The sequence below is a fragment of the Podarcis tiliguerta genome, assembly GCF_965153285.1.
Source record: "Podarcis tiliguerta genome assembly, chromosome: Z".
Lineage (NCBI taxonomy): Eukaryota > Metazoa > Chordata > Lepidosauria > Squamata > Lacertidae > Podarcis > Podarcis tiliguerta.
Genome location: NC_139553.1, coordinates 19,503,306 through 19,526,879, shown reverse-complemented (window position 1 = coordinate 19,526,879; position 23,574 = coordinate 19,503,306). Strand labels below are relative to the sequence as shown.

The following is a 23,574-nucleotide window of genomic DNA, read 5'->3' as shown; positions in this document are numbered from 1 at the left end:
TTTACATACAGTATGAGATTTCTATACTAAAAATTGACCAATATATATTAACCAAATAAAAGTAGTTTTGTGAAACCTTAACACAAACTGGATATACAGTGGTACCTCAGGTTAAGTACTTAATTCGTTTTGGAGGTCCGTTCTTAACCAGAAACTGTTCTTAACCTGAAGCACCATTTTAGCTAATGGGGCCTCCTGCTGCCGCTGTGCCGCCAGAGCACGATTTCTGTTCTCATCCTGAAGCAAAGTTCTTAACTATTTCTGGGTTAGCAGAGTCTGTAACCTGAAGCGTATGTAACCTGAAGCATATGTAACCCGAGGTACCACTGTATTTTAATCCAATTAATAGTTTTATTATAAAATAACATGTAAAAACACAAGCATAAGTTGAGATTTCAACAAGAACTCCCAGGTGCTTTTTAGATGATTTGGAATTCCTTTATCACATATGTAACGGAAACAACATTTTCAAGACAACCCTCCTCAGAATCCTGGCAAATTCAGCACTAGTCATCAGACAACACTGATTTTCCAGCATTGCAGGGGGTTGTACTAGATGCCCCTTTGGGTTACCTTCCAATTTCACAATTCTGCAATTCATTACTTGTACCTTCATCTTTTAACCCTTGTGCAACTGTACTCATGACATGTACCTCTTTATAATTTTCTTTTTCACCTTTTGATTTCCATCAGTTGTTATAACCATTCTCTCTGGTTTTATAGGCATTGTAAAATGATTTTTTAAAACAACAACAACAACAAACCTTCAACAATATAAAAAAATAAATGCAATAATAATAAGTAATTATTCAACCCACTAACCCTTTCTACCTGTGGCACGTTGTTTGTGGTCCGAGTCCAGAATTAAGTTTTGGGTTAAACCAGAGACAACAGGAAAAAAAGAGTGGGTTGCAGCACCCAGTGAAACCTTACAGTCATAATGAAGCAGAAGTTGGTGGTGGAAAAGCCGAGAAGGAGATCTGTTCATCCCTTGGTGGAAGTCTGTGGGCCTGCCATTAACTACATCTGCGATTCCGATCTCTCAATTATTGTTGTTTTTTTTTAAGTGGCTGAGACTGTGGCTCAGAATCAGAGCCATTTCCAAACAGGATGCTCTTAAACCCTTGTTCTGCTTTCTTAATCCCCATCAGTTCATTTAAACCTAGTAATGTTTTTATGGCTGAGCCTATCAGGACACAGCTGGGACAGGAGGTAGCAGGAGGAGAAGGAGGAAAGGGTTTTTTTGTGGGGCGGGAGGTGAGAGGACTCCAGGACAGGGGAGTGGATGGTGTGTTAATTCTCTAGGAATTTCAGAACAGAATAAAAAAGTCTCCAGCATGTTCAGGAATCTTGGTAAAGAGAACACTGAGAGGCCAGGCTAGGGAACCACCACCAAATCCACCCTGAGCCATTTCATAAAATCATGGAATGGTTAAGTTGGAAGGGACCCCAAGGGCCATCTAGCCCAACCCCCTGCAACGCAGACCTAGTCTGAGGATGCCACCAGAAAGCCTGAAAGTATTACTCCTGAAAGACAGTGGAAGTCATCTGTTGAGGTATTGATGCCACCCAGGGCCGGATTTTAGTTTGAAGAGGCCCTAAGCCATGGTTAGGCAAACTAAGGCCCAGGGGCCGGATGCGGCCCAATCACCTTCTAAATCTAGCCCTCAGATGGTCTCGGAATCAGCGTGTTTCTACATGAGTAGACTGTGTCCTTTTATTTAAAATGCACCTCTGGGTTATTTGTGGGGCCTGCCTGGTGTTTTTACATGAGTAGAATGTGTCCTTTTATTTAAAATGCATCTCTGGGTTATTTGTGGGGCCTGCCTGGTGTTTTTACATGAGTAGAATGTGTCCTTTTATTTAAAATGCATCCCTGGGTTATTTGTGGGGCATAGGAATTCGTTCATTTCCCCCCCAAAATATAGTCTGGCGCACTACATAGTCTGAGGGACGGTAGACTGGCCCACAGCTGAAAAAGGTTGCCGACCCCTGCTCCTAAACTACTGAAGGTAATGGTGCCCTTTATATGTCCAGCTGTCCTTTGTCAACAACAAATTGCCGCTGTTTTTTGTGTTGAATATATGGTATTTTATGGACCTAATAGGCATCTAAAGCCATTTGCACATAACAAAATATGTATTGTATCAAAGTAATTGATATAGAAATGAGCAAACCAGTGATGTTTTAGAGAGCAGGCTAGCAGGCGCGGCCCATTACTTGCATCATAGGAGCCTACACAACACAAAACACTGTTGCTGTATGTAGGTTTTATTTAAATTTTTTTATCTTAATATTTTGGAAATGTATATAAGCGATAGCTAAAGCTATAGCTTGTTTAGCTTACAGGTAAATCCGGCACTGGTGCCACCTTGCTCACAGCTGATAGCAGTGCAAGAAAAGACCAGGAGCAGCCAAGCAGCTAATTTGAAATAAGGACTCTGCTCTGTACCAATGTCATATGCAAACTGACCATGCAGCTCTGCGTGGAGCAGGTATCAGGACAAGGAAAACCCTCTACTGTCTGTGCAATTTGTCTAGAGCATCTGGAAAGTGAGGTGTCCGAAAACATATTCTTGGACTGACATCTGACCAAGCAAAATCTATTTTAAAAGCCTTTAGACAAGAGCCATGATAAAGCAGTGTCAATTAGAAGGCAAGAGCTAGAGGCACTTGCAATAAACCGCAAGCCAGTGCCTTTTCTTAAACAAAGAATATGTTGTTAATGATGATAAGAATGATGACGACGATGATGATTAATAATTTCATTTATGTACCACTTACCTTCAAGCAAAGCAATTTGCCATACAAACAAAGCATACAGAGAGCAATTAAGGTTACTTGGGGGGTCATTCTGCAGGGATTCTTAAGCTGTGATTCCTGTATTGCAGGAGTTTGGACTAGATGACCCTGGGGAGAGGGGTCCCTTCTAACCCTACAGCTCTTTTTTTCTTTGATTCATTACAGCTTTATCAACAGAGGTTGGCTACCTGTCAGGGATTCCTTAGCTGTGATTTGTGCATTGCAGGGGCTGGTTTATATAATCTTAGGGGTACTTTCTATACCTGAAATTTTATGACTCTTTTGCTGTGGGTGATTTTGAGGGGCCCTTCCAACTCTTTAGCTGATATTCCTGCGTTGCAGGGGGGGGGGTGAACTAGACGACCCTTTGGGGTCCCTTTAGTTATTTGATTTTCAGATTCTTAATTACATTTATATCCCACCCTCCCTCAGAGGAGCTACTTGTGGCACACTCACTAATATTTAATGGGAAACACAGCTCTGTAGCCTGGAGAGGGGTGGTTTTTTTTATTTTTGGCATGGAAAATAGAGCCATCTCTGAGCAGCTGTCAATCCCTGTGACCTTAGCTCCTCCTGTGCATATTGCATGAGGTTTTTCCCCCCTCCTCCTTGTCCTCCAGTTCCCCCCCCCTTTTTTTCTTTTTGCACACCCCCTCCTCCCATGGACCCCCCCCTCCCTTCCATCTGAGTTACTGTTCCTCTGCGCTCCACCGGGACCTCAATGAGATTTGAGTTCCTGGTAGATGACACGGAATAATTGAAATGTCCTTCTGATGACCTTCAGACTCCGGCAGCCTTACGGTAATCAGGGAGGGCTGACAGATGACTGGCACGCAGCCCCCCTTCCGTGAAGCCGCACACGCACTCACATACCCTGTTGCACATCCACACACAGGGACAGAGGCCACCTTTATGACGAGAGATGAAAAGCCCACACTCGGGTCCTCAGACAGAACAAAGGGACTTAAAGCTGTGCTTTGCAGGCATGAAGAAGGTGAGGACTGAGCATCATACATATTCAGGCCTTCCCAGTAGAGTCTCTCTGGAGCTCACTAACATCTCTGATCGCCTCAGATTATTGTGTCTTTTTTGTGTGTGCGCAACGTTTTATTTAAAAATTCATTTTGTAACAGGCAAAACAGTTACAACAACCTATGAAAAGCAAAAATATAGAAGAAGCATGCAGAATGAGTGTGAGTTAAAATATGCAAGCTGAAAATCAATCAGAAGACAGAAACATTTTTTAAAATATCCTATGCTTTGCAAGTACTTAAATTTGATTAAATTTAAATTTTATTAAGGCATTTTTTAGTTCCAGTGGAGAACTGTATTGGTTAAGATTACAGAATCGCAGAGCTGGACCACAAGGGTTCATCTAGTCTAACCCCCTACGATGCCAAGTAATCCCCCCCCCCCTTTGTTCAAGATTATTGTTTAAAATTCCTTTTATAATGTAAATACAGACATATTGACTGTGAATCCTGGAAGCCCTGCTCCCTGCCTTGCAGACCTTTCCCCACCTGGTCTGAGAGGGAGGGCCTCTTACTGACCCCAGATACAGAAGCTGAGGCTGCTGAACAGAACCTTGGACTGGAGAGTGTTTTATTGGGAGTGGTTATTACTGATATCAATACTCCTTTTTCATATATTTGTTTTAGATGTTATTATGATCTACGTGGAAATGTTCAATTTGGTTGTGTACTTTTGGGTGTGTTTTATTTATTGTTTATGGCTACTTTTGTTATTTTTGAAATCGTGTATTCTTTTATGCTGAAAGCTGCCTGGAAGTTCTCAGCACCCCTAAAAAGACTATAGTTCCCAGGCAGCTTTGTGGGAAGCTGCCTGCTTTCGATGTACGGCGGGGTCAGCAGCTGTTTAAGAAGAATGCAAAAGCAATGGTGAAGTGTTTAATGTTACATTTCTTGGGGGCCCCAGACTTTCCATCCATTTCTGTCTTCCCCTCTTGCCAAGAAGTGTTATTTTGCAGGAACAAACGTCAGTTATTGACTATAGATAAAGGAGGTCGAAAAACATTCTGCCAAAGAGTTATCCAATCCCCATTAATCTCCATAAAACAGCTTTATTGTAGGAAGACATGTTAGCTGTACCCTTCATTTTGATCTTGGTCAGTGATTAAGGCATTTTTACTAAACTTATGCCCCTTATAAATGCAGCTTGTGAGTTGAATGGTTAAAAGCTTGTAATGTGAGCGGTTCCTTTCTGCTATTCATTAAATAAAGATTTTAATTTTTTGGCTTGAAACCTGAGGTCCTTGACCAAAACCACAAACATTACTATGCTATTCTGCCTTGGTCAGGCTTCACTGGGTGTCCTGTGTCCAGTTCTGTGTGCCCCAATGTAAGGGGGACATTGACCTGCTGGAAAGTGTTCAAGGGAAGGCAGTGACAATGGTGAAGGCTCTGGAAACCAAACCTTATGAGGAATGGTGGAGGGAGTTGGGTATGTTTAGCTTGGTAAAGAGGAGACTGAGAGGAGATATGATAACCATCTTCAAATATCTAAAGGGCTGTCACATGGAGGACAGGCTAGGACCCGAACCAATGGATTCAAATGACAAGAAAAGAGATTCTGACTCAACATTATAAAGAACCTTGTGGTGGCAAGCTTTGTTCTACAGTAGAACAAGTGCCAGTCCACCTGTGAGACAAGGTGAGGCAACTGCCTCAGGTGGCAGGATCCACAGGGGCAGTAGATCCAGCCTCCAAGGAAGACATTGTCCTCTGCTGCTGCTGCTGCAGGGGTGGCACCGATGACTGTAGCATTCTCCTCAGCAGTCCCTCGACACAGCCTATACAGAGGCCTCTCAGTGAATAGGAGGCACTGCTGGTCTCGTTCCACCTCTAGGGAGGAAATGGCAGGGGCTGCCTTTCAGGGTCTCCTGGGGTACTCACTTGCCCAGCGTGAATCAACCCCCCAAACCCAATGACCTTTGATTTCCACTTCCACTATTGGGTAAGGTTTATTTGATTCCTCCATTGTTCCTACTGTAGATTTTCACTCACCCCTTCTTCCCTAGTGGGAGCAGGGGGAAAGTTCACCTCAGGTGCCAAAATGTTTTGGGCCAGCCCTGACTGGAATGGACTCCCATGGAAGGGGGTGGGCTCTCCTTCATTGGAGGTTTTTAAGCCACCTGTTGTGGATTCTTTAGCTGGGATTCCTGCACTAGGTGACCCTTGGAGATCCGTTCTGATCCCACAATTATATGATTTTATAATCATCTCTTTCAACTTTACAAAGTTGAGGGTGCCTTTCCCTTCACAAGTTCTTGGGAGAAACTTAACCAGCAAACAGCAATTTATAAAAGCAATCAGCTCAGAGCTGAACTCACATTCTTTTGCACGGCGGAATGTGGGTCCCGCCTCGGATATTTAAACTTATCTCAAGGCAAACAGCTGAACGTGAAATTAGGGAGCTGCATGAAACAAAACTGATTTTAAATAGTCAGTTGTAACATTTCCTTATTCTTTTGAAGTCTTGCAAATGGACTCGGCTAAATTTAGCGGGCTTGGTGCTAGAACACCAGACACTGTTTTGCTTCAAAGCCGTTGTGCTGTACGAAGCATTCACTTTCACAGATAAAAACTCCAATGCACCAATGCAAATGGCCCCTATCAGAGGCACTCCCTAGTTCCTGTGTCCATAACTTATTCTGTTGTAAAGGTTTACTAAATTACAAATGTGAAAAATATTTTCTTTTTTCTCACCTAATTGTTGGAAGAAGGTACGCGGGTGGAGCTGTGGGTAAAACCTCAGTGCCTAGGACCTGCCGATCGTATGGTCGGCGGTTTGAATCCCCGCGGCGGGGTGAGCTCCCATCTTCGGTCCCAGCTCCTGCCCACCTAGCAGTTCGAAAGCACCCCTAAGAGCAAGTAGATAAATAGGTACCGCTTTATAGCGGGAAGGTAAACGGCATTTCCATGTGCTGCGCTGGTGCTGGCTCGCCAGAGCAGCTTCGTCACGCTGGCTATGTGACCCGGAAGTGTCTCCGGACAGCGCTGGCCCCCGGCCTCTTAAGTGAGATGGGCGCACAACCCTAGAGTCGGACACGACTGGCCCGTACGGGCAGGGGTACCTTTACCTTTACCTAATTGTTGGAAGGGTAGCAATAAGCTTGGTACATATTATCACTGATGGCAGGAATGTAAATTGGTGGTTTTTTGAATTTAATTTTGACAGAGATGATAAATATTACTATTTGTGGTGTAAAATTAATGTGACTGGATATGTCTGATGAGACCAGTGTAGATATATAGTCCAAAGAATTGGTCTTATATATCACCTTGCAGCTCAATGGAAAATCTTACATCGGATGCTTGGTACCACTCAGTCTTGAACAGAGCTATAGTAGAGAAAATAACACATAATGTGGAGTTCTAGTCCTTGTCAAAATTTCAAATTATTTTAGAATAACCTTTTAGAAGAACTGACATTCCTTTATTACAGATTCTACCTTTTGACCTACGAAGCTGCCTTGTTCTGAAGGAGGCCTTCGATAGCCCATTTTTTCTTGCAACGGAAGTGAAAGTCGATCAGATCCCTAGAGATTGATTGAATGACAGATGCAAAGGACTGAATTCACAACGTTCCCTGGGAAAAGAGTATTCCTCATAGCTGAACTCTGTGCCTTCTCCCCATCTTTGGATTCATGCTGCTTTGGGGTATTTCGCAGGAAGCTAATACAGCGGAAGACAGAAATGGGATTCAATATGACCTTAACAGATTGGAGAACTGGGCCCAAACTAACAAAAATAAAATTCAGTTGGGACAAATGTCAGGATCTCAACTAAGACAGATATAATCAGATGCAGAAATATAGGATGGGGAACAAATGAAAAGGATCTAGGAGTTTTGGTAGGCCACAAGTTTCAGAGCATTAATCCTGCTTTTTGGTCTTTTGTCAGCTTTTGATACCATTGACCATGGTATCCTCCTGAACCAGCTCTGGCGAATGGGATTTGGGGGCAGTGTATTACAGTGGTTCCTATCCTACCTTCATGGTTGAGTGACACAGAGTTGACACTCTGTTTCTCAACAACATCTGAATCAGAAGAGACTGTGCAGTCCCTGGGCCACTGTCTAGTCCTAGACCCAGTGGTGAAATGGATGGTGTGTAGGGGAACAAGCGGAGCTTGAATCCTGCAAAACAGAGGTACTGTGGGTGAGTAGCTCCCATGTCTGGGAAATTGGTCTGTTGCCTCTGCTGGGTGGGGTTGTGCTCCCCCTGAAGGAGCAGGTTCAGAGTCTGGGGATACTTCTGCATCCAGCTCTGTCACTGGAGGCACAGGTAGCCTCAGTGGCTAGAAGTGCCTTTTAACAACTGTGACTGGCTTGACAGCTATGGCCACTTCCTGGACTAGGAAATCCTCGCTCATGATAGTTCGTATGTTGGTTACTTCAAGACTGGATTAATGCAATGAGCTCTATGCGGGGCTTCCCTCGCGCCTGATCTGGAAGCTGCAGTTTGTGCAGAATGCTGCAACACAATCGCTGCAACACTTGTCAGCATATAACACATGCACTCAGATATCTGCTATTGGGTCAAGTTCAATGTGTTATTATTAGTATATGTAAAGCCCTTAACGTATTGGGACAAGTTTGCCTTCAAGATCACCTTCCCTCACATGTGCCCACTCTACCAATTTGATCAGCAGAATTGGCATTGCCACAGGTGTCACATAATACCTGTTCCACATTTGTAAGAACTTGGATCATTTAGTGCAGCAGCACCTACAGACTTTAGAACTCCCTGTATATTGAGATCAAGAAGGTGCCTTTTTGGTGCCTGCTAAAAACATTCCTGTTTAGACAAGCCTACCCAGATGTTTACGATTTTAATCTGTTTTAGTCTTTTAACTTTTTTATGTTTTAAAGTAGGTTTGTGAATTCTTCCTGATTTTATTGTTTTACCTTTGAGAAGTTTTGTTTTGTTTTTACAATCAAGCAGTGTACAATTTTTCTGAAGTAAATAAATAGTGTTAAGCTTCACAGTTTAACCGTCTTCATATATCAGAAACTTAACAGTCAACAGTGTGATGCGGCAGCAGAAACGGCTAATGCTATTCTAGACTGCATCAACAGAAGTCCAGTGTCCAGGTCAAGGGAAGTCATAGTATCACTTTGATTCTGCCTTGGTCAGGCCAAAGGTGGAGTTCTCTATCCAGTTCTGGACGCCACAGTTTAAGGAAGATATGGACAAGCTGGAAGAGGGGCAGGGGGAGGAGACCAAGACTATAAAGGGTGGGGAAACCAAATCTTACAAGGAATGGTTGAGGGTGTTGGGTATGTTTACCCTAGAGGAGAGGAGACTGACAGGTGACATGACAGCCATTTCAAATACAGTACAGTGATACCTCAGGTTACATACGCTTCAGGTTACATACGCTTCAGGTTACAGACTCCGCTAACCCAGAAATAGTGCTTCAGGTTAAGAACTTTGCTTCAGGATGAGAACAGAAATTGCGCTGCGGCGGTGCAGCGGCAGCGGGAGGCCCCATTAGCTAAAGTGGTGCTTCAGGTTAAGAACAATTTCAGGTTAAGTACGGACCTCCGGAACGAATTAAGTACTTAACCCGAGGTACCACTGTATCTGAAGGGCTGTCACATGAACGAAGGAGCAAGCTTGATTTCTGCTGTTCTGGAGAGGAGGATTAAAAAAAAAAAGGATTCAAATGACAAGAACAGAGATTCTGACTAACATTAGGAATAACTTTCTGGCAGTAAGAGCCATTTGGCAGTGGAACAGGGGATTATTCCTCCTCTGTTGGTTTTTAAGCAGAGATTGGGTGGCATTCCACCCGGCAGGGATTCTTTCACTGTGATTCCTGCATTGGAGGTGGTTGTACTAGATGACCCTTGGAGTTCCTTCCAACTCTGCCGTTCTTTGATTCTACATCTCCACTTATTTGAAGACAGTGTGGAATGAGAGCTCAGGCTGTAGCCATGCTGGCCTTTCTGTAGTGAAGAAACATTATTTTTTTTAGCGGAAGGCAAGATGGATTGTTTCAATTTTGCTAGGAACAGAAACCCATCCCCAGTTACCTAGCAATCGGGAAATTGTACACAGAGGGAAAATGCTATATAGTTCTGGCCCAGCCTGACCGCTCAGCTGCAAGACATGCACAACCAACCCTGCATTTTACTGTCTCCTGAAAATTTGCTTGTCGCTTTCCTACATTACAAGACTTTTCCACATTTTACATTTTGTTAACTTTCAAGAGATCAAAGGCTGCCTAGATTTAAAAAAATGCTCTCTCCACCTTGCTTCTAGAAATACTTCCTAGAATTTCTTGCACGGATTCTCTGTGTTATTCTTCCACCTCCTTTTTTAAAAAAAACAATAAATGGGTTTTGTGATTAATTATCCTGGGAAAATAACCTCCAAAGGCACATCTGCTCCCCGTTTGTTTGCACATTCAAGGGGTAAATCAGCTTTTGAAGCTGAAGTGAGCTAAAGGTTGTGAAATGTTGGAAGTGTTGTGATTCTTGCAATGCAGGGGGTTGAACTAGATGACCCTGGGGGACCCTTTAAGCTCTACAATTCTATGAACTTCATGAAAGATTGCAGACAAACAGAAAGGCTGCAAATGCTCCTAATTTTGCAGCAATGTTGCAACCATTAAAATGGCTGTGTTGGCTAGTGGGTGGAGCACATTTTTCCCTAGACATGTTGGGGTGGAATTGGACAAAAATATTGTCCACATGGCGTGGCATTATCTCCTGGCCCTTTGAAGAATTCATCATTTTGGTATTAAGTCTTTTTATCCTCTGAGACCAAGGCGGGCAACAGGTATTCCATGGTGAAACAATTAAGACCATAAGAACATCATAATGGAAGCACGGTTGGATCAGGCCAATGGCCTGACGTCCAGCACCCTTTTCTCACAGTGGCCACTCAGATGCCTATGGGAAACCTGCAAATAGAGCCTGAGCACAAGAGCTATTTCCCCTCCAGCGTCTTCTGGCAACTGGCATTCAGAAGCATGAATACCTTCAGCTGTGGAGAACAGAACAGAGCCATCATGGCTAGTAGCCATCAATAGCCTTCTCCTCCTCCAGGAATTTGTCCAATCTTATTTCAAACCATCCAAGTTGGAAGTCACAACCACCTCCTATGTAGGTGAGTTCCATAGTTTAACTATGCGGGATGCTTGCTTTGTCTGGTATGAGCAGAATTTTAACTTTTGTATGTTTGAAAGTACTGCTGTAATTTTTTCTTGATTTTCCTCTTTTATCCTTTTATAAACTGATTTGAGGGTGGTTGTTGTTTTTTGTCTTTCTTTTTTTTTTACAATCAAGTGGTGTATACATTTCAGGAAGCAAGCAAGCAAACAAACAAACTGAATAGTAATCCAGCAGGCTTTTCTTATGTTCTTACGTTCCCACTGGGCTACATCGCTGCACAGCCTGTTTATTGTATTTTGAGAGTCTTCCTTTGCTGCCAGCCAAATCTAGACATAATGAGTGATGCTCAGGGCTGGTGCGCAGGATTGTCACGTTGATAGACATAATAAGTCCCAAAGAGTCAGCAAGGAGGCATGGCTGAAACACTCCAGAATTTCACATAAAATGCAAAGTGGTTTTCTCCCCAGGGCACTTCTGAAAGGGAAATTCAAAGGTTGTCTGTCAGCAGGCTTTTGGAGTGGGGGTGGGTTCCATCTGAAATTCCTTGTTTGTTTGTCTGTATGGACAGCCCTCAGAATGGCAACACTGCGATCATAGAATTATACAATTATAGGGTTGGAAGGTACACCAAGGGCCATCTAGTCCAGCCCCCTGCAATGCAGGAAGCACAGCTAAAGTGTTATTGACAGATGACCATCCAACCTCTACTTAAAAACCTCCACAGCAGCAGAGCCCCTCAAATGACAGCCACTTAAATTTGCTGATGTTCAGAAGCTTTTAGCAGGAAGGAGGCATAGCTTTTCATGCTGTTCGGCTGGTTCCGCCCCACCCTCCCCACTCAGTCTCCCTCACCTTATGGGACTCATTAGCAGTTAAACATTCCCCTAGCTAGCACCCCCACCCCACCCCAGCCCCGGAGGCTGTAGGCCTACTTGGCTCCCAGAAAGAAAAATTGGAAAACATCCATACACAGACAAACCGCCCCCCCCCCCCCGCTTTCTACCATGCTGAGCCTTTATCAGCACTTAATTAAAACTTGACAAGAAGATTAACACAGAGAGGGCAGTTTTTAATTAAATTAATATCACATTCAATTTTCCAATCCACTGTTGCGCACCAGACACCTGCAGATCTTAATACAAAACCAAACAAATCGAGAATGGAGGGGAAAGGCAGAGGTAAATGAAACAGGAGTTATTTTGAACTCCCCTTCCCCATCGGCCCTTCCTATTCGCCTGTGATTTTCCATTCTGAGCTGGAGTATCAATAAAGACATAAGGGGAGCCCACAAGCAGGTCCCAAGCACAAGAGCATCTCTCCTGTGGCTACCAGCAACTGGTGTTCAGAAGCATTCCTACCTCTGACCATGATGGAGCCATCCAGGCTGGTAGCCGTGAAACACCTTGTCCTCCATGAATTTGTTCTTTCAAAGCTATCCAAGTTGATGGCCACTGCTTCCTCCTGTGGCAGCAAGTTCCATAGTTTAACCCTACGCTGTATGAAGAACTGCTTTTTTATCTGTACCAAATCTTCCAACATTCAGCTTTATTAGATGTCCATGAGTTCTACCGAGTGCCTTTGAGATTTGGGGTCTAAAATATATTTTTTTTATTGCTTGACGTTTCACTTGGTAGTGCTAGACCTTCATTGCCATGACACAACCATGCTTCACTGGGTACCACGCTCTGGATGGGAGAATGAGCTGCCAAGTCACATGGTCCATATCAGCAACCCACAGGAGGAAGAGCTTGGGGTTGGGTTTCATGATATTCAGGATCACCCCTGTGGAGTGTGACTAAGCTGTTGCTGCCTTCTGCTTTCCATCCTTGACATCTCTCTTTGAGCACACCTAGAGGGAGAATCATAGAACTGTAGAGTGGGAAGGGTCCTCCAACGGTCATCTATTCCAACCCCCTTGCAATGTAGGAATCACAGCTAAAGCATCCCTGATGGATGGACCCCTAACCTCTGATTGAAAACTATCAAGGAAGAAGAGCCCACCACCTTCCAAGTGAGTCCATTCCACCGTTGAGCAGCTCTTGCCCTCAGAGCTCTTACCCTGCCTGGGGTTTAAATAGAATCTCCTTTCTTGACAACTGGTGTTCTCCTTCTTTCGCTCTCTGTTTTTTAGAATATTTATTGAAATTGACAATGATGAGATCCCCAGATACTTCCACCATCCTAGCCCTTAGTTGCTGATGTTCCTTCGTTTACAAGCAGCACTCTGGGCTCTGGCGGAGAGACGGTTCATGTAAACATTGACCTGAAGGAACTTGAAATCTGCTGTCTGCTGAGTTTGCATTTCCATCCACAAGACCCAGAGCAGAGGCTGCCGCCACCACAATTAAGAGTTTGACGTTTCCTGCAAAGATTGGGAAATAGCCTGCAATGGAGTAAAGTTTAGGTTTTGCAAACAAAAGCACCACTCCCTCCGTTATAAGAACTTTAGAAGAGATCTTGTGATGGCCTGGGATTCCGATTCGGAGGATGAAACAGAGGAATCCCGGCCTGCACAGGAGTCCCCGCCTCCAGGGCCGGCTGAACTGGGGCAAGGCCTAGATGCTGAAGAGCCTGCACCTGTGGCAGTGCATCAGGAGCTGGCCCCAGGTGAAGCCCTTCTGGCCCCAGAGAGGCTTGACGACTCAGTGGCCACAGGTGAGCCTCCTCCAGGGCCCAGTAACCCTTCGGCCTCTCCTGATCTGCAGAGGTTTAGAGCAGAGAGGCGAAGGGAACTGGTTGCCCCCAGGAGGAGTGCTCGCCTTAAGGCCAGAGGAGGCGGGGCTCCTGGGGGCCGGGACCGCCCCTGGCCTTAGAAGAGGATAAAAGCCCAGTCAGCCCGGCCCCAGGTTGCGGGAGCAACGTCGTTGTTGGCTTCGGACCTTCCTGCGTTCCTGATCCCTGCTCGGCCTCCTGTTCCTGACTATCCGGTACTCCTGTTCCCTGCTCGGCCTCCTGTCCCCGACCATCCGGTGTTCCTGTTCCCTGCACAGCCTCCTGTTCCAGCGTTCCTGTTCACCGCCCGGCACTCTGCCTCGGACCTTGCCCCTCTTCGTGTGGACTCTGCTACACCCAAGGTACCTTACCCCCGGGACCAGCACAGTTTGCTCCCGCCACCTCCCGCACTCCCCCTTCGTAGGGGTGCGTTCGGGAAGAGCCAGAGGCCATGGCTGAACAGGCGGCTGCACTGGTGGCTTTGGCCCAGGAGAACCAGGCCTTGTCTCACACCGTGCAGCAGCTCAGTGACGCGGTTGAGGCACTTCAGCAACGCTTGGAAGCCCTACCGGCTCCTGGGGCCGACGCCCCGGCTCCGGGCAAGTACCCAGTGGCTTTGCCTGAGAAATTTGATGGAGCCCCGGCCAGCTTTCCCATGTTCCTGGCCCAGGCCAAACTGTATATTCAGGGGCGAGCCCGGAACTTTCCTGACGACCGTACCAAGGTGCACTTTTTGATTAGCTTGTTAAAGGACCAGGCGGCCAAGTGGGCGTTGCCGCTACTCAGGCAAGACTCCCCCTTGCTGGCAGACTATACGGGGTTTTGCAATCGTTTGGAGGCCGCGTTCGGCAACCCCCAGAAAGAGAGTCAAGCCAACCGGGCGATTCGGCATTTGAAACAGGGCAAGTCCACGGTGGCCACATATACCACGGAGTTTCGGCTGTTGGCACAGGACTTGTCCTGGAATGACTCGGCACTGCGGGACCAGTATCTCGAAGGGCTTTCGGACGAGGTACTGGACCAGTTGGCCACAATGGAACGCCCCACCACGCTGGACACTCTCATTCAACGGAGTCTACAAATAGACGACCGGTTGGAGGATCGTCGTCAGGCCCGGGGTCGCCGACACTTCCAGTTCACGGCACCAGCTTTTTCCGGCAGCCCCACGGTCACAACTGATTTAACGGAGGAGCCTATGCAGCTCGGGGCAGTGCGGCCACGCCTTTCCCCCGCAGAGAAGGCGCGGCGTCGGGATGGAAATCTCTGTCTTTACTGTGGCGGAAGTGGACACTTCGCTCGGTCCTGCCCTGAGAAACGCCAGCCGCAGGGAAACCGCCAACCCCAGTAGCTGATGGCCCTAGCTACCGGGGGTCCCAAACCGTACAGAATGGGCCCGCACCAATGGACTTGCAACATCTTATGGTTTCGGTACGTTTATACCCTCCAGGTGGGCCCTGGATCCTCACCCATGCTTTGGTAGATTCAGGGGCAACCCGCTCCTATATGGACGCTGCTTTTGCCGCCCATCATCAGGTGCCACTTCGGAACAAGCCAGTACCGGTCCAGGTGGAAGCGATTGACGGACGACTTCTGCGGTCAGGTGCCGTTACTCAGGAGACCCAGCCTCTGGTCCTGTGTCTCCAGCAGCACCGGGAGTTGCGAACTTTGGACATTGCCTCTATGCCCCGCTTCCCCCTGGTGCTCGGGATGGACTGGCTGGAAGCCCACAACGTTCAGATTGACTGGGTCAAACGGACCGTGCACTTCCCAGTCCCATGTTCCCATGCTCAATCCGGAACGCTGGCGTCCGCGCCCTCAGAGGAGGCAGCACCCACGCTCCCAGCCGTGTACCAGGACTACCAGGACGTGTTCGAGGAACGGGGGGCAGACCAGCTGCCGCCGCATCGGCCTTTTGACTGCGGCATAGACCTCCAACCCGGAGCGCCTTTACCAGTGAGTCGCTTATATTCCCTAACAGAGCCAGAGCGCGAGGCTTTGCAGGACTTCTTGCGCAAGAACCTGGAGCGTGGGTTCATTAGGCCTTCCACCTCGCCCACCGCGGCACCGGTGCTTTTTGTTAAGAAGAAATGTGGGGAACTCCGCCCTTGCCATGATTACCGAGCCCTGAACAAAATTACTGTCCCAGACCGGTACCCCTTGCCCCTTATCTCGGAGCTGCTGGAGCGGGTGCAAGGGGCACAGGTGTTCACCAAGCTGGACCTCCGGGGGGCCTACAACTTGATTCGGATCCGAGCCGGGGATGAGTGGAAGACAGCGTTTGGGACCCGGTACGGGCAGTTCGAATATTTGGTTATGCCTTTCGGTTTGTGCAACGCGCCTGCTGTGTTTCAACGCTACATCAACCACGTGTTTCAGGACTTGTTAGACAAGTACGTGGTGGTGTATTTGGATGACATACTGATTTACTCCCGTGACCCGGCCCGCCATGAGGGACATGTCCGGACCGTGCTGCAGCGCTTGCGTGAGCACCGTTTGTACGCAAAGCTCAGCAAGTGCGAGTTCCATCAGCGGACTGTGGACTTCCTTGGTCACCGGCTCTCTCCAGATGGGGTGCAAATGGACCCGGGGAAGGTGACAGCGGTTCAAGAATGGGCGGCACCCCGGAACCGCAAGGACCTACAGCGTTTCCTGGGGTTCGCCAATTACTACCGGACCTTCATCGCTGATTATGCTCATCGCACCACCCCGTTGACCCGGCTACTGCGCCCAAAGACGCCGTTTTCCTGGGACAAGGAGGCAGAGGAGGCGTTTCAGGGGTTGAAGGCCTGTTTCCAGAGGGCACCAATCTTACAACATCCTGACCCCTCTCGACCCTTTGTGGTGGAGACCGACGCTTCCAGTACGGCTCTCGGTGCCGTCTTGTCTCAACAGATTGGTCCTGAAGCGCCACTCTTACCCTGTGCCTTCTATTCCCGCCAGCTCCTACCAGCGGAGCGTAACTATACTGTGTGGGAGCGGGAACTACTGGCCATCAAGGTAGCCTTTGAGGTCTGGCGCCACCATCTTGAGGGGGCACGACATCCGGTGGAGGTGAGAACCGACCACCGGAACCTGGAGTACCTCCAGACCACCCGCAAGCTGAACCAAAGACAGATCCGGTGGGCGTTGTTCTTTTCCCGGTTCCAGTTCCGGATCCGCTACATCCCTAGCTCTCAGAATCAGAAGGCGGATGCCCTGTCCCGGAAACCTGAAGACAACGCAGACACGGTACAGCAAGCAGAACCCACCACGATCCTACCTCCGGCTGCATTCCTGGCCACCCAGGAGGCGCAGCCACTGCAGGTTCGGGTGCGGGAACAGCAGCGGGTCGACGCTTGGGCCCAGGAACGACTCCGGGAGCTGGCTGAAGGGTCCAGCCCACAGTATCCGGGGCTGGTCCTGCATCAGGGCCTTCTGCTGCACCACGGTCGTCTGTACATCCCGCCAGGGCCACTACGGCTGGAGGTTCTCCGGATGGCCCATGATGCCCCAGCAGCGGGGCACTTTGGACGGTATCGGACCACCCATCTGGTCAGTCGAGAGTTTTGGTGGCCCCGCCTGAAGGCTGACGTGGCTCGCTACGTTGCTGGTTGTGATGTCTGCCGGCGCGCTAAGGGACCTACCGGGCGACCCCCCGGCCTACTTCAGCCATTGCCAGTTCCACCGCACCCTTGGCACACGGTTTCGTTGGACTTTGTAGTGGACTTACCCTCGTCTCGTGGCTGTACCTGCCTTCTGGTTTTCTCCGACCATTTCACCAAGATGGTGCACTGCGCTCCCTGTCCATCCGTACCCACAGCCAAGGAAACTGCTCAGCTGTACCTTCAGCATGTCTTCCGCCTGCATGGCCTACCTGAGCGCGTGGTGTCCGACCGGGGCGTTCAGTTCACATCCCGGTTCTGGCAAGCACTACACCAGACCCTCGGGACGGAGGTCTGCCTCTCGTCAGCCTATCACCCACAGACCGATGGCCAGACGGAACGGGCGAACGCGGTGCTGGAGCAGTACCTCCGGTGTTACTGCAGCTACCAGCAGGATGACTGGGTCGACCACCTGGCATTGGCGGAGTTCGCCTACAATAACGCGGTGAATGCGTCCACCCAGCAGACCCCGTTCCAGGCCAGTTATGGTTATCATCCACGGCTGTTTCCAGAGGTGCTGCCGACATCCGCAGTCCCGGCGGTGACGGAGTGGCTTCAAGAGCTCCAGTCCCAGCAACAGCTTTTGGTGGAGCAACTGCACCAGGCCAAGGAAGCGTACAAGGCCCAGGCCGACCGCCACCGCCAGGTGGGGCCGGAACTTCGCGTCGGTGACCTGGTTTGGCTCTCCACTCGCCACCTCCACCCCTCTCGACCTTCGCGGAAGTTGGACGCCCGCTTCACCGGCCCGTTCCCTATCGTAGACCAAGTCTCTCCTGTGGCATTTCGTCTCCGGTTACCCGCAACCCTGAAGGTTCACCCGGTCTTCCACAGGTCCCTTTTGAGTCCGGTGGCCCCACCCGACGAGTTCCACCCGAACCGTCCCCGACCGCAGCCAGTGTTGGTTCGGGGAGAGCCTGAGTACGAGGTGGAACGCATCCTGGACTCCCGATACCGCAGGGGAAAGCTGCAGTATCTCATTGACTGGAAGGGGTACGGACCGGAGGACCGTTCCTGGGAACCTGCGGCCAACGTCCACGCACCTGCCTGCCTCCGAGAGTTCCATGCGACGTACCCCGGCAAGCCGGGTCCGGACCCTCGGTTGAGGGGGGGGCCTGGGAGGGGGGATGGTGTGATGGCCTGGGATTCCGATTCGGAGGATGAAACAGAGGAATCCCGGCCTGCACAGGAGTCCCCGCCTCCAGGGCCGGCTGAACTGGGGCAAGGCCTAGATGCTGAAGAGCCTGCACCTGTGGCAGTGCATCAGGAGCTGGCCCCAGGTGAAGCCCTTCTGGCCCCAGAGAGGCTTGACGACTCAGTGGCCACAGGTGAGCCTCCTCCAGGGCCCAGTAACCCTTCGGCCTCTCCTGATCTGCAGAGGTTTAGAGCAGAGAGGCGAAGGGAACTGGTTGCCCCCAGGAGGAGTGCTCGCCTTAAGGCCAGAGGAGGCGGGGCTCCTGGGGGCCGGGACCGCCCCTGGCCTTAGAAGAGGATAAAAGCCCAGTCAGCCCGGCCCCAGGTTGCGGGAGCAACGTCGTTGTTGGCTTCGGACCTTCCTGCGTTCCTGATCCCTGCTCGGCCTCCTGTTCCTGACTATCCGGTACTCCTGTTCCCTGCTCGGCCTCCTGTCCCCGACCATCCGGTGTTCCTGTTCCCTGCACAGCCTCCTGTTCCAGCGTTCCTGTTCACCGCCCGGCACTCTGCCTCGGACCTTGCCCCTCTTCGTGTGGACTCTGCTACACCCAAGGTACCTTACCCCCGGGACCAGCACAGATCTGCTGGATCCGGCCAAGGGCCTATCTAGCCCAGCATCCTCTTCTTAAAGTGGCCAAGCACATGCTTCAAGTGGAAGCCTGCAAGCAGGATTCAAGCACAAGAGACCTCTTCCTTATTTTGTTTTCCAGCAAGTGGTATTCAGAAACATTGCTGCCGTTAATTGTGGAGGCAAAGCATAACCATTCTGGCTAGAAGCCATCAATTGCCCTCTTGTCCATGGATTTGTTTAATCCTGTTTAATGCCATCCAAGTTGGTGGCCCTCACTGCTTCCTGCAAGCGGGAGTTCCTCAGTTTGATCATGCACTGCATGAAGGACTTTCTTTTATCTGTCTTGAACCTTCCAAAATTCAGCTTCATCAAATGTCCAGTGATTTAATAATGTTTTAAATACTGTAACCCACCCTGGGAATTTAGGGGGGAGGATGGAAAATACATACATACATACATACATACATACATACAGTAAAGATAATGATAGTGCCATGAGTGTCATGAGATAGAAAGAAAAAATATTTTATCTATCCATTTTTTCCAGGCCATGAATAATTTTCTAGCATATTGCCTCTTCCTCCCCCTTTCTCTGAAATGTCCAAAATGCTGCAACCTTTCTTCATAGGGGAGTTGCTACATCTTGTCCTTGAGCATTTAGGAATTATTATTGCAATGCAGACAGCTTTAACCAATTTAACACTGTTCTATCAAAAAGCTCAGGTCCTGCTTGTGTCTTTGGGGCATCTGGTTGACGCCTGTGAGAAGAGAATGCTGTTCTTTGGTTCCTACAAGTGTTTTGCCTAATGCTACCAAGGGAACTCCCAGCACCAGAAATACTTATACTGTATTTTCCACAGCCAGAAACATCATAATCCAGGCTCTGAGACGCTCCACCAGACCAGCTCCTGTTTTTGTGCAATTTCCATCCCCAAGATGGTGGGCGGAGGCATATTCCAAAGACCCCTCTGTGTGCCACAGCTCTCTCTGTCTTTGGCCAAGTGACCCTAAAGGCTGCCAAGAGATCCTGTTGCAGCCCCACTCGGCGTTTTGATTTTCCACAGGAAGCGGGACTGCCCCGTGGCTGATTTCCGAGGGTGGCTGCCTCCTGCCTCCCCCCCACCCCGTAAACGATATCGGCCCCCTTTAGCTTCCGACAGGAACCAGAAAAGGAGGGACGTAGGCTGAAGCCTGCAGAGAAGTAGCCTGCAGGAGGCCCTTGACAGAGGGGCAGGGCAGCTTTTAGCAGGGGGCTTCCCAGCCCCTATAAGCTGTCAGAAGGAAAGTGAGCCCCCCCCCCCACGGCCTTCCCTTCAGCAGTGCAGTCTGATGTTTAAAAGAGGGCACCCTATAGAGAGCGTCTTCAAAGGCTCCCACTGGGGTGTCCTCCAGGTTCAGTTCCACCCTGCCCGTTGACAGGCCTTTCATCCTCTGTCTCCGTCCTCCTCATTATGGCCTTCTCGCCCCCTCCTCCAGCTTCCCCCTCCCCAAATCTCTCCGACCTCTTGCAATGGCAAACTGCCCGATAGGAACCAGCTGTTGATTCCAAGGGAAAAAATACCTCTCACAAAAGAGCTTCTCTCTGTAATTTCTCAGAAGCAGTCTCAGTGAAGGTGGTGGGGGAAATCACCACTGGTCACTTGTACTTCATGACCTATTCAGATTTTTTATTTTTATTTTATATAATCACACCTTTTCTCCAAGGAACTACATGGTTCTCCTTCCCATTTTATCTCCCAACAACCACAAGAGTAGGTTGGGCTGAGAGAGACAGCAACTGGCCCAAGGTCATCTAGTGAGCTTCCTGGACAAGTTGGGGTTTGAACCCTGGTCTCCCAGATTTTAGTCCAGAACTGATACAGCCACTCCAGAAACAAAACCTGAGTCACTCCTACATACCATGCAAACATACATACCTCAGATGAAAATAGGGACACTTCCCAGTCCCCTGCCACAGACCCTCCTTGACCCCACATTTTTATCCTATACCCCCACAGAGCATTTGCTATCGGAAGGAGGGCAAGTGCCACTGCACCAATGGGGCACAGCACCCATGCCCTCCACCATCCTGAAAAAACAACAACTCTCAATCCTGATTTTATTTAATCTATTATTTGGTAGATTTACAAAAAGAAAAACACACACAAATAAATAAATCACAAATGAATAAACTTTAGAAAAGGGCCAAGATTAGATGCAGACACACAAAGCATTACTATTATTTAAATCAAGACTCCTTGTGCTCTGCTTCATTCCGTTCCCCCTTTCTTCCTGCCCAGGGAGCCCTGCCCTCTGCCTGCCCCTCAGAGCTGGCGCATCACATGGGGCTGGACCTTGGCAGCTGCATCCGCTCCTCCTCCTCTTCACCCCTCTCCAGCAGCCACTACAAGCTGCCCATAGGAAGTAGTGGCCATGGAGAGGACATGGAGATGCAGTGGCAATGCAACAGGATATGCCCTTGCAGCTGCCACCACCATGACTGCTATCGCTCAAGGTAAGTGCTGGCTTATCCTCCTGCCCGAGCTAGGCAGCAGCGGCGCTGGTGGAGCAAACAGGGACATTCCTGGATGGCTTTTGAAATGTCCTTGGAAAATCAGGACACTTGGAGGGTATGCCCCCATACCCTGAAACTTTTCTTGAGACAAAGGCCTAGGGCTCCTTCAGTATGGCACTAGCCTTATGGACTAGTCTCTGTTTCAGCCTCTCCATCTTCTTCCAGCCTAAGTCCTACAACCATGTTCCAGAGGCATCAGAGCAAGAAGCGTATTCATTATTGACATCCCGTGCATGTCTGCACAACTAACTCAGTACCGGGCCTCAAGTACAGAGTGGTCGCTCCATCCCCTTGATCACTCTGGTTGCCCTTTTCTGAACAGCTTCAAACTGTACAATGTCCTTTTTGAGGCAAAGTGCCTCCCATCAGGAATTCCATGGTAATCCGAAGGATTTAATTTCCATTGAGGACATCATATTTCCGCTGGTGGATAATCAGGCCCCAACTCTCTTTGGCAAATTCTTCTCCCTGTTGCTCTCATATGCTTTCAGCTCAACAGAAGAAGGTATGTGCATCCAGTCAAGGAGTGACGGGAGTCTGCCCAGCAATTCAGCAGAGAGGACACACTGTGTCACCACAAGACCCACAGGGAGGTTTGGAAAACTGCTGATTTTGGAATTTCTATGGAGGAGGGAAGGTTGAAGGGCAAAGGATGAAAAATGATATGGTCTGGGTTGCTTTTGTCATGACATCCAGAATGAAATATATTCCCAGCTGGAGGCAAAGAACTGGTGCAGGTCCCTCCACCTTTATCCTCACCATGTGCAGGGATGCTGGGAGGCTAGGTGTGGGGAGCTGGTATAAATACCCAGGACCCAGTGGTCCAGAAGCGGGCCTGGGACCCAACCATCTTGTTTATGTTTTTGCAGTCTCATTAATTGTCAATTGTTTTTGACATCCATTGTAGAATCAGTGAATTTCAAAGAAAATAATGATATGGAAAAGAGGACACAGAGAGGTGGTATGAGAGCCACCTTCAAATATCAGAAGGGCTGTCACATGGGAAATGGAGCAACCCTTTTCTTCTGCTGCTCCGGAGGGCAGGACCTATGGCTTCAAGTTACAAGAAAGGAGATTCTGACTACGTACCAGGAAGAAGTTTCTGAGGGTAAGAGCTGTTCGGCAGTAGAACGGACTCCCCTGGAAGCTGGTGGACTCGCCTTTGTTGAAGGTTTTAAAGCAGAGGTTGGGTGGTCCTCTTTCAGATCCCTCAGCTATGATTCCTGCATTGCATTGCGTTGGGCTACATGACTCTTGGGATCCTTCCCACATCTACATTTTTATGGTTTTAAGTTCTGAAAATAAGCAGAACAGCAGCACAGAGGCACCAACAATGGCATTTCATTCAGCAGCAGAAGTCCTGTTCTTTTTAAGCATAGATTGGATGCCCACCTGTAAGTGACTCTTTGGTTTCATTGCAGGGAAAGGACTAGATCAGGCATAGGCAAACTCCGGTCTCCAGATGTTTGGGACTACAATTCCCATCATCCCTAGCTAACAGGACCAGTGGTCAGGGATGATGGGAATTGTAATCCCAAACAACTGGAGGGCTGGAGTTTGCCTATGCCTGGACTAGATAACTGTTGGGGGTACCTTCCACTTCTATGATTCAAAGCTGTTCTTACTGCCATTGTGTGTGTCCCTCTGAGGCTGCATTTCAAAGAGTTGACTGCCACCCTCTAAAACAGAGGCCAGCTTGTCCAATGGCACAGAGAGACATGCTCCCTGTGTCGGTGAAGACCCTCTGAGCCAGGAGCAGTTGCCCTTTCCTTCCCCCTAAAATGGGATGACTACAAATCCGAAACCATGCTAACATGCTAAGGAACAGCAGGCTTGACCTAGCACTGAATAAACATGAGCTCACTTTGGCTGGTGGCCTGTATGCAGCCAAATGCATGCGCATATATATATATATATATATATATATATATATATATATATGAAAGTGTGTGTGTGTATGT

General features: G+C 48.7%; 1 protein-coding gene and 1 long non-coding RNA gene across 4 annotated transcripts in view; one reads left to right on the top strand and one right to left on the bottom strand.

The window, feature by feature from the left end:
- The window catches only part of LOC310669788, a 546,967-nt gene that overhangs the window by 216,358 nt on the left and 307,035 nt on the right, over positions 1-23,574 (bottom strand). The gene's annotated exons all lie outside the window — the stretch shown is intronic.
- LOC310669637 (uncharacterized protein) lies at positions 19,067-23,106 on the top strand. 3 transcript variants are annotated; one of them, XM_083424061.1, is made up of 5 exons: positions 19,067-19,361; positions 19,493-20,451; positions 21,339-21,553; positions 21,964-22,118; positions 22,521-23,106. In XM_083424061.1, exons 2-5 carry the CDS (start codon positions 20,389-20,391, stop codon positions 22,862-22,864), a joined length of 777 nt encoding a protein of 258 aa, XP_083280187.1. In that variant the 5' UTR covers positions 19,067-19,361; positions 19,493-20,388; the 3' UTR covers positions 22,865-23,106. The 3 variants fall into 3 exon arrangements, with proteins under 3 accessions (XP_083280187.1, XP_083280189.1, XP_083280188.1); XM_083424063.1 differs by having other exon boundaries at positions 19,067-20,156; XM_083424062.1 differs by having other exon boundaries at positions 19,067-20,344.

Coding starts and splice junctions, on each gene's coding strand:
- LOC310669637 (XM_083424061.1), top strand. CDS start 20,389: ATGTTTAAAAGAGGGCACCCTATAGAGAGCGTCTTCAAAGGCTCCCAC. Junction 20,452..21,338: donor CCCACTGGGGTGTCCTCCAG/GTTCAGTTCCAC, acceptor CTTCCTGCCCAG/GGAGCCCTGCCCTCTGCCTG. Junction 22,119..22,520: donor TTTCAGCTCAACAGAAGAAG/GTATGTGCATCC, acceptor CATCCATTGTAG/AATCAGTGAATTTCAAAGAA.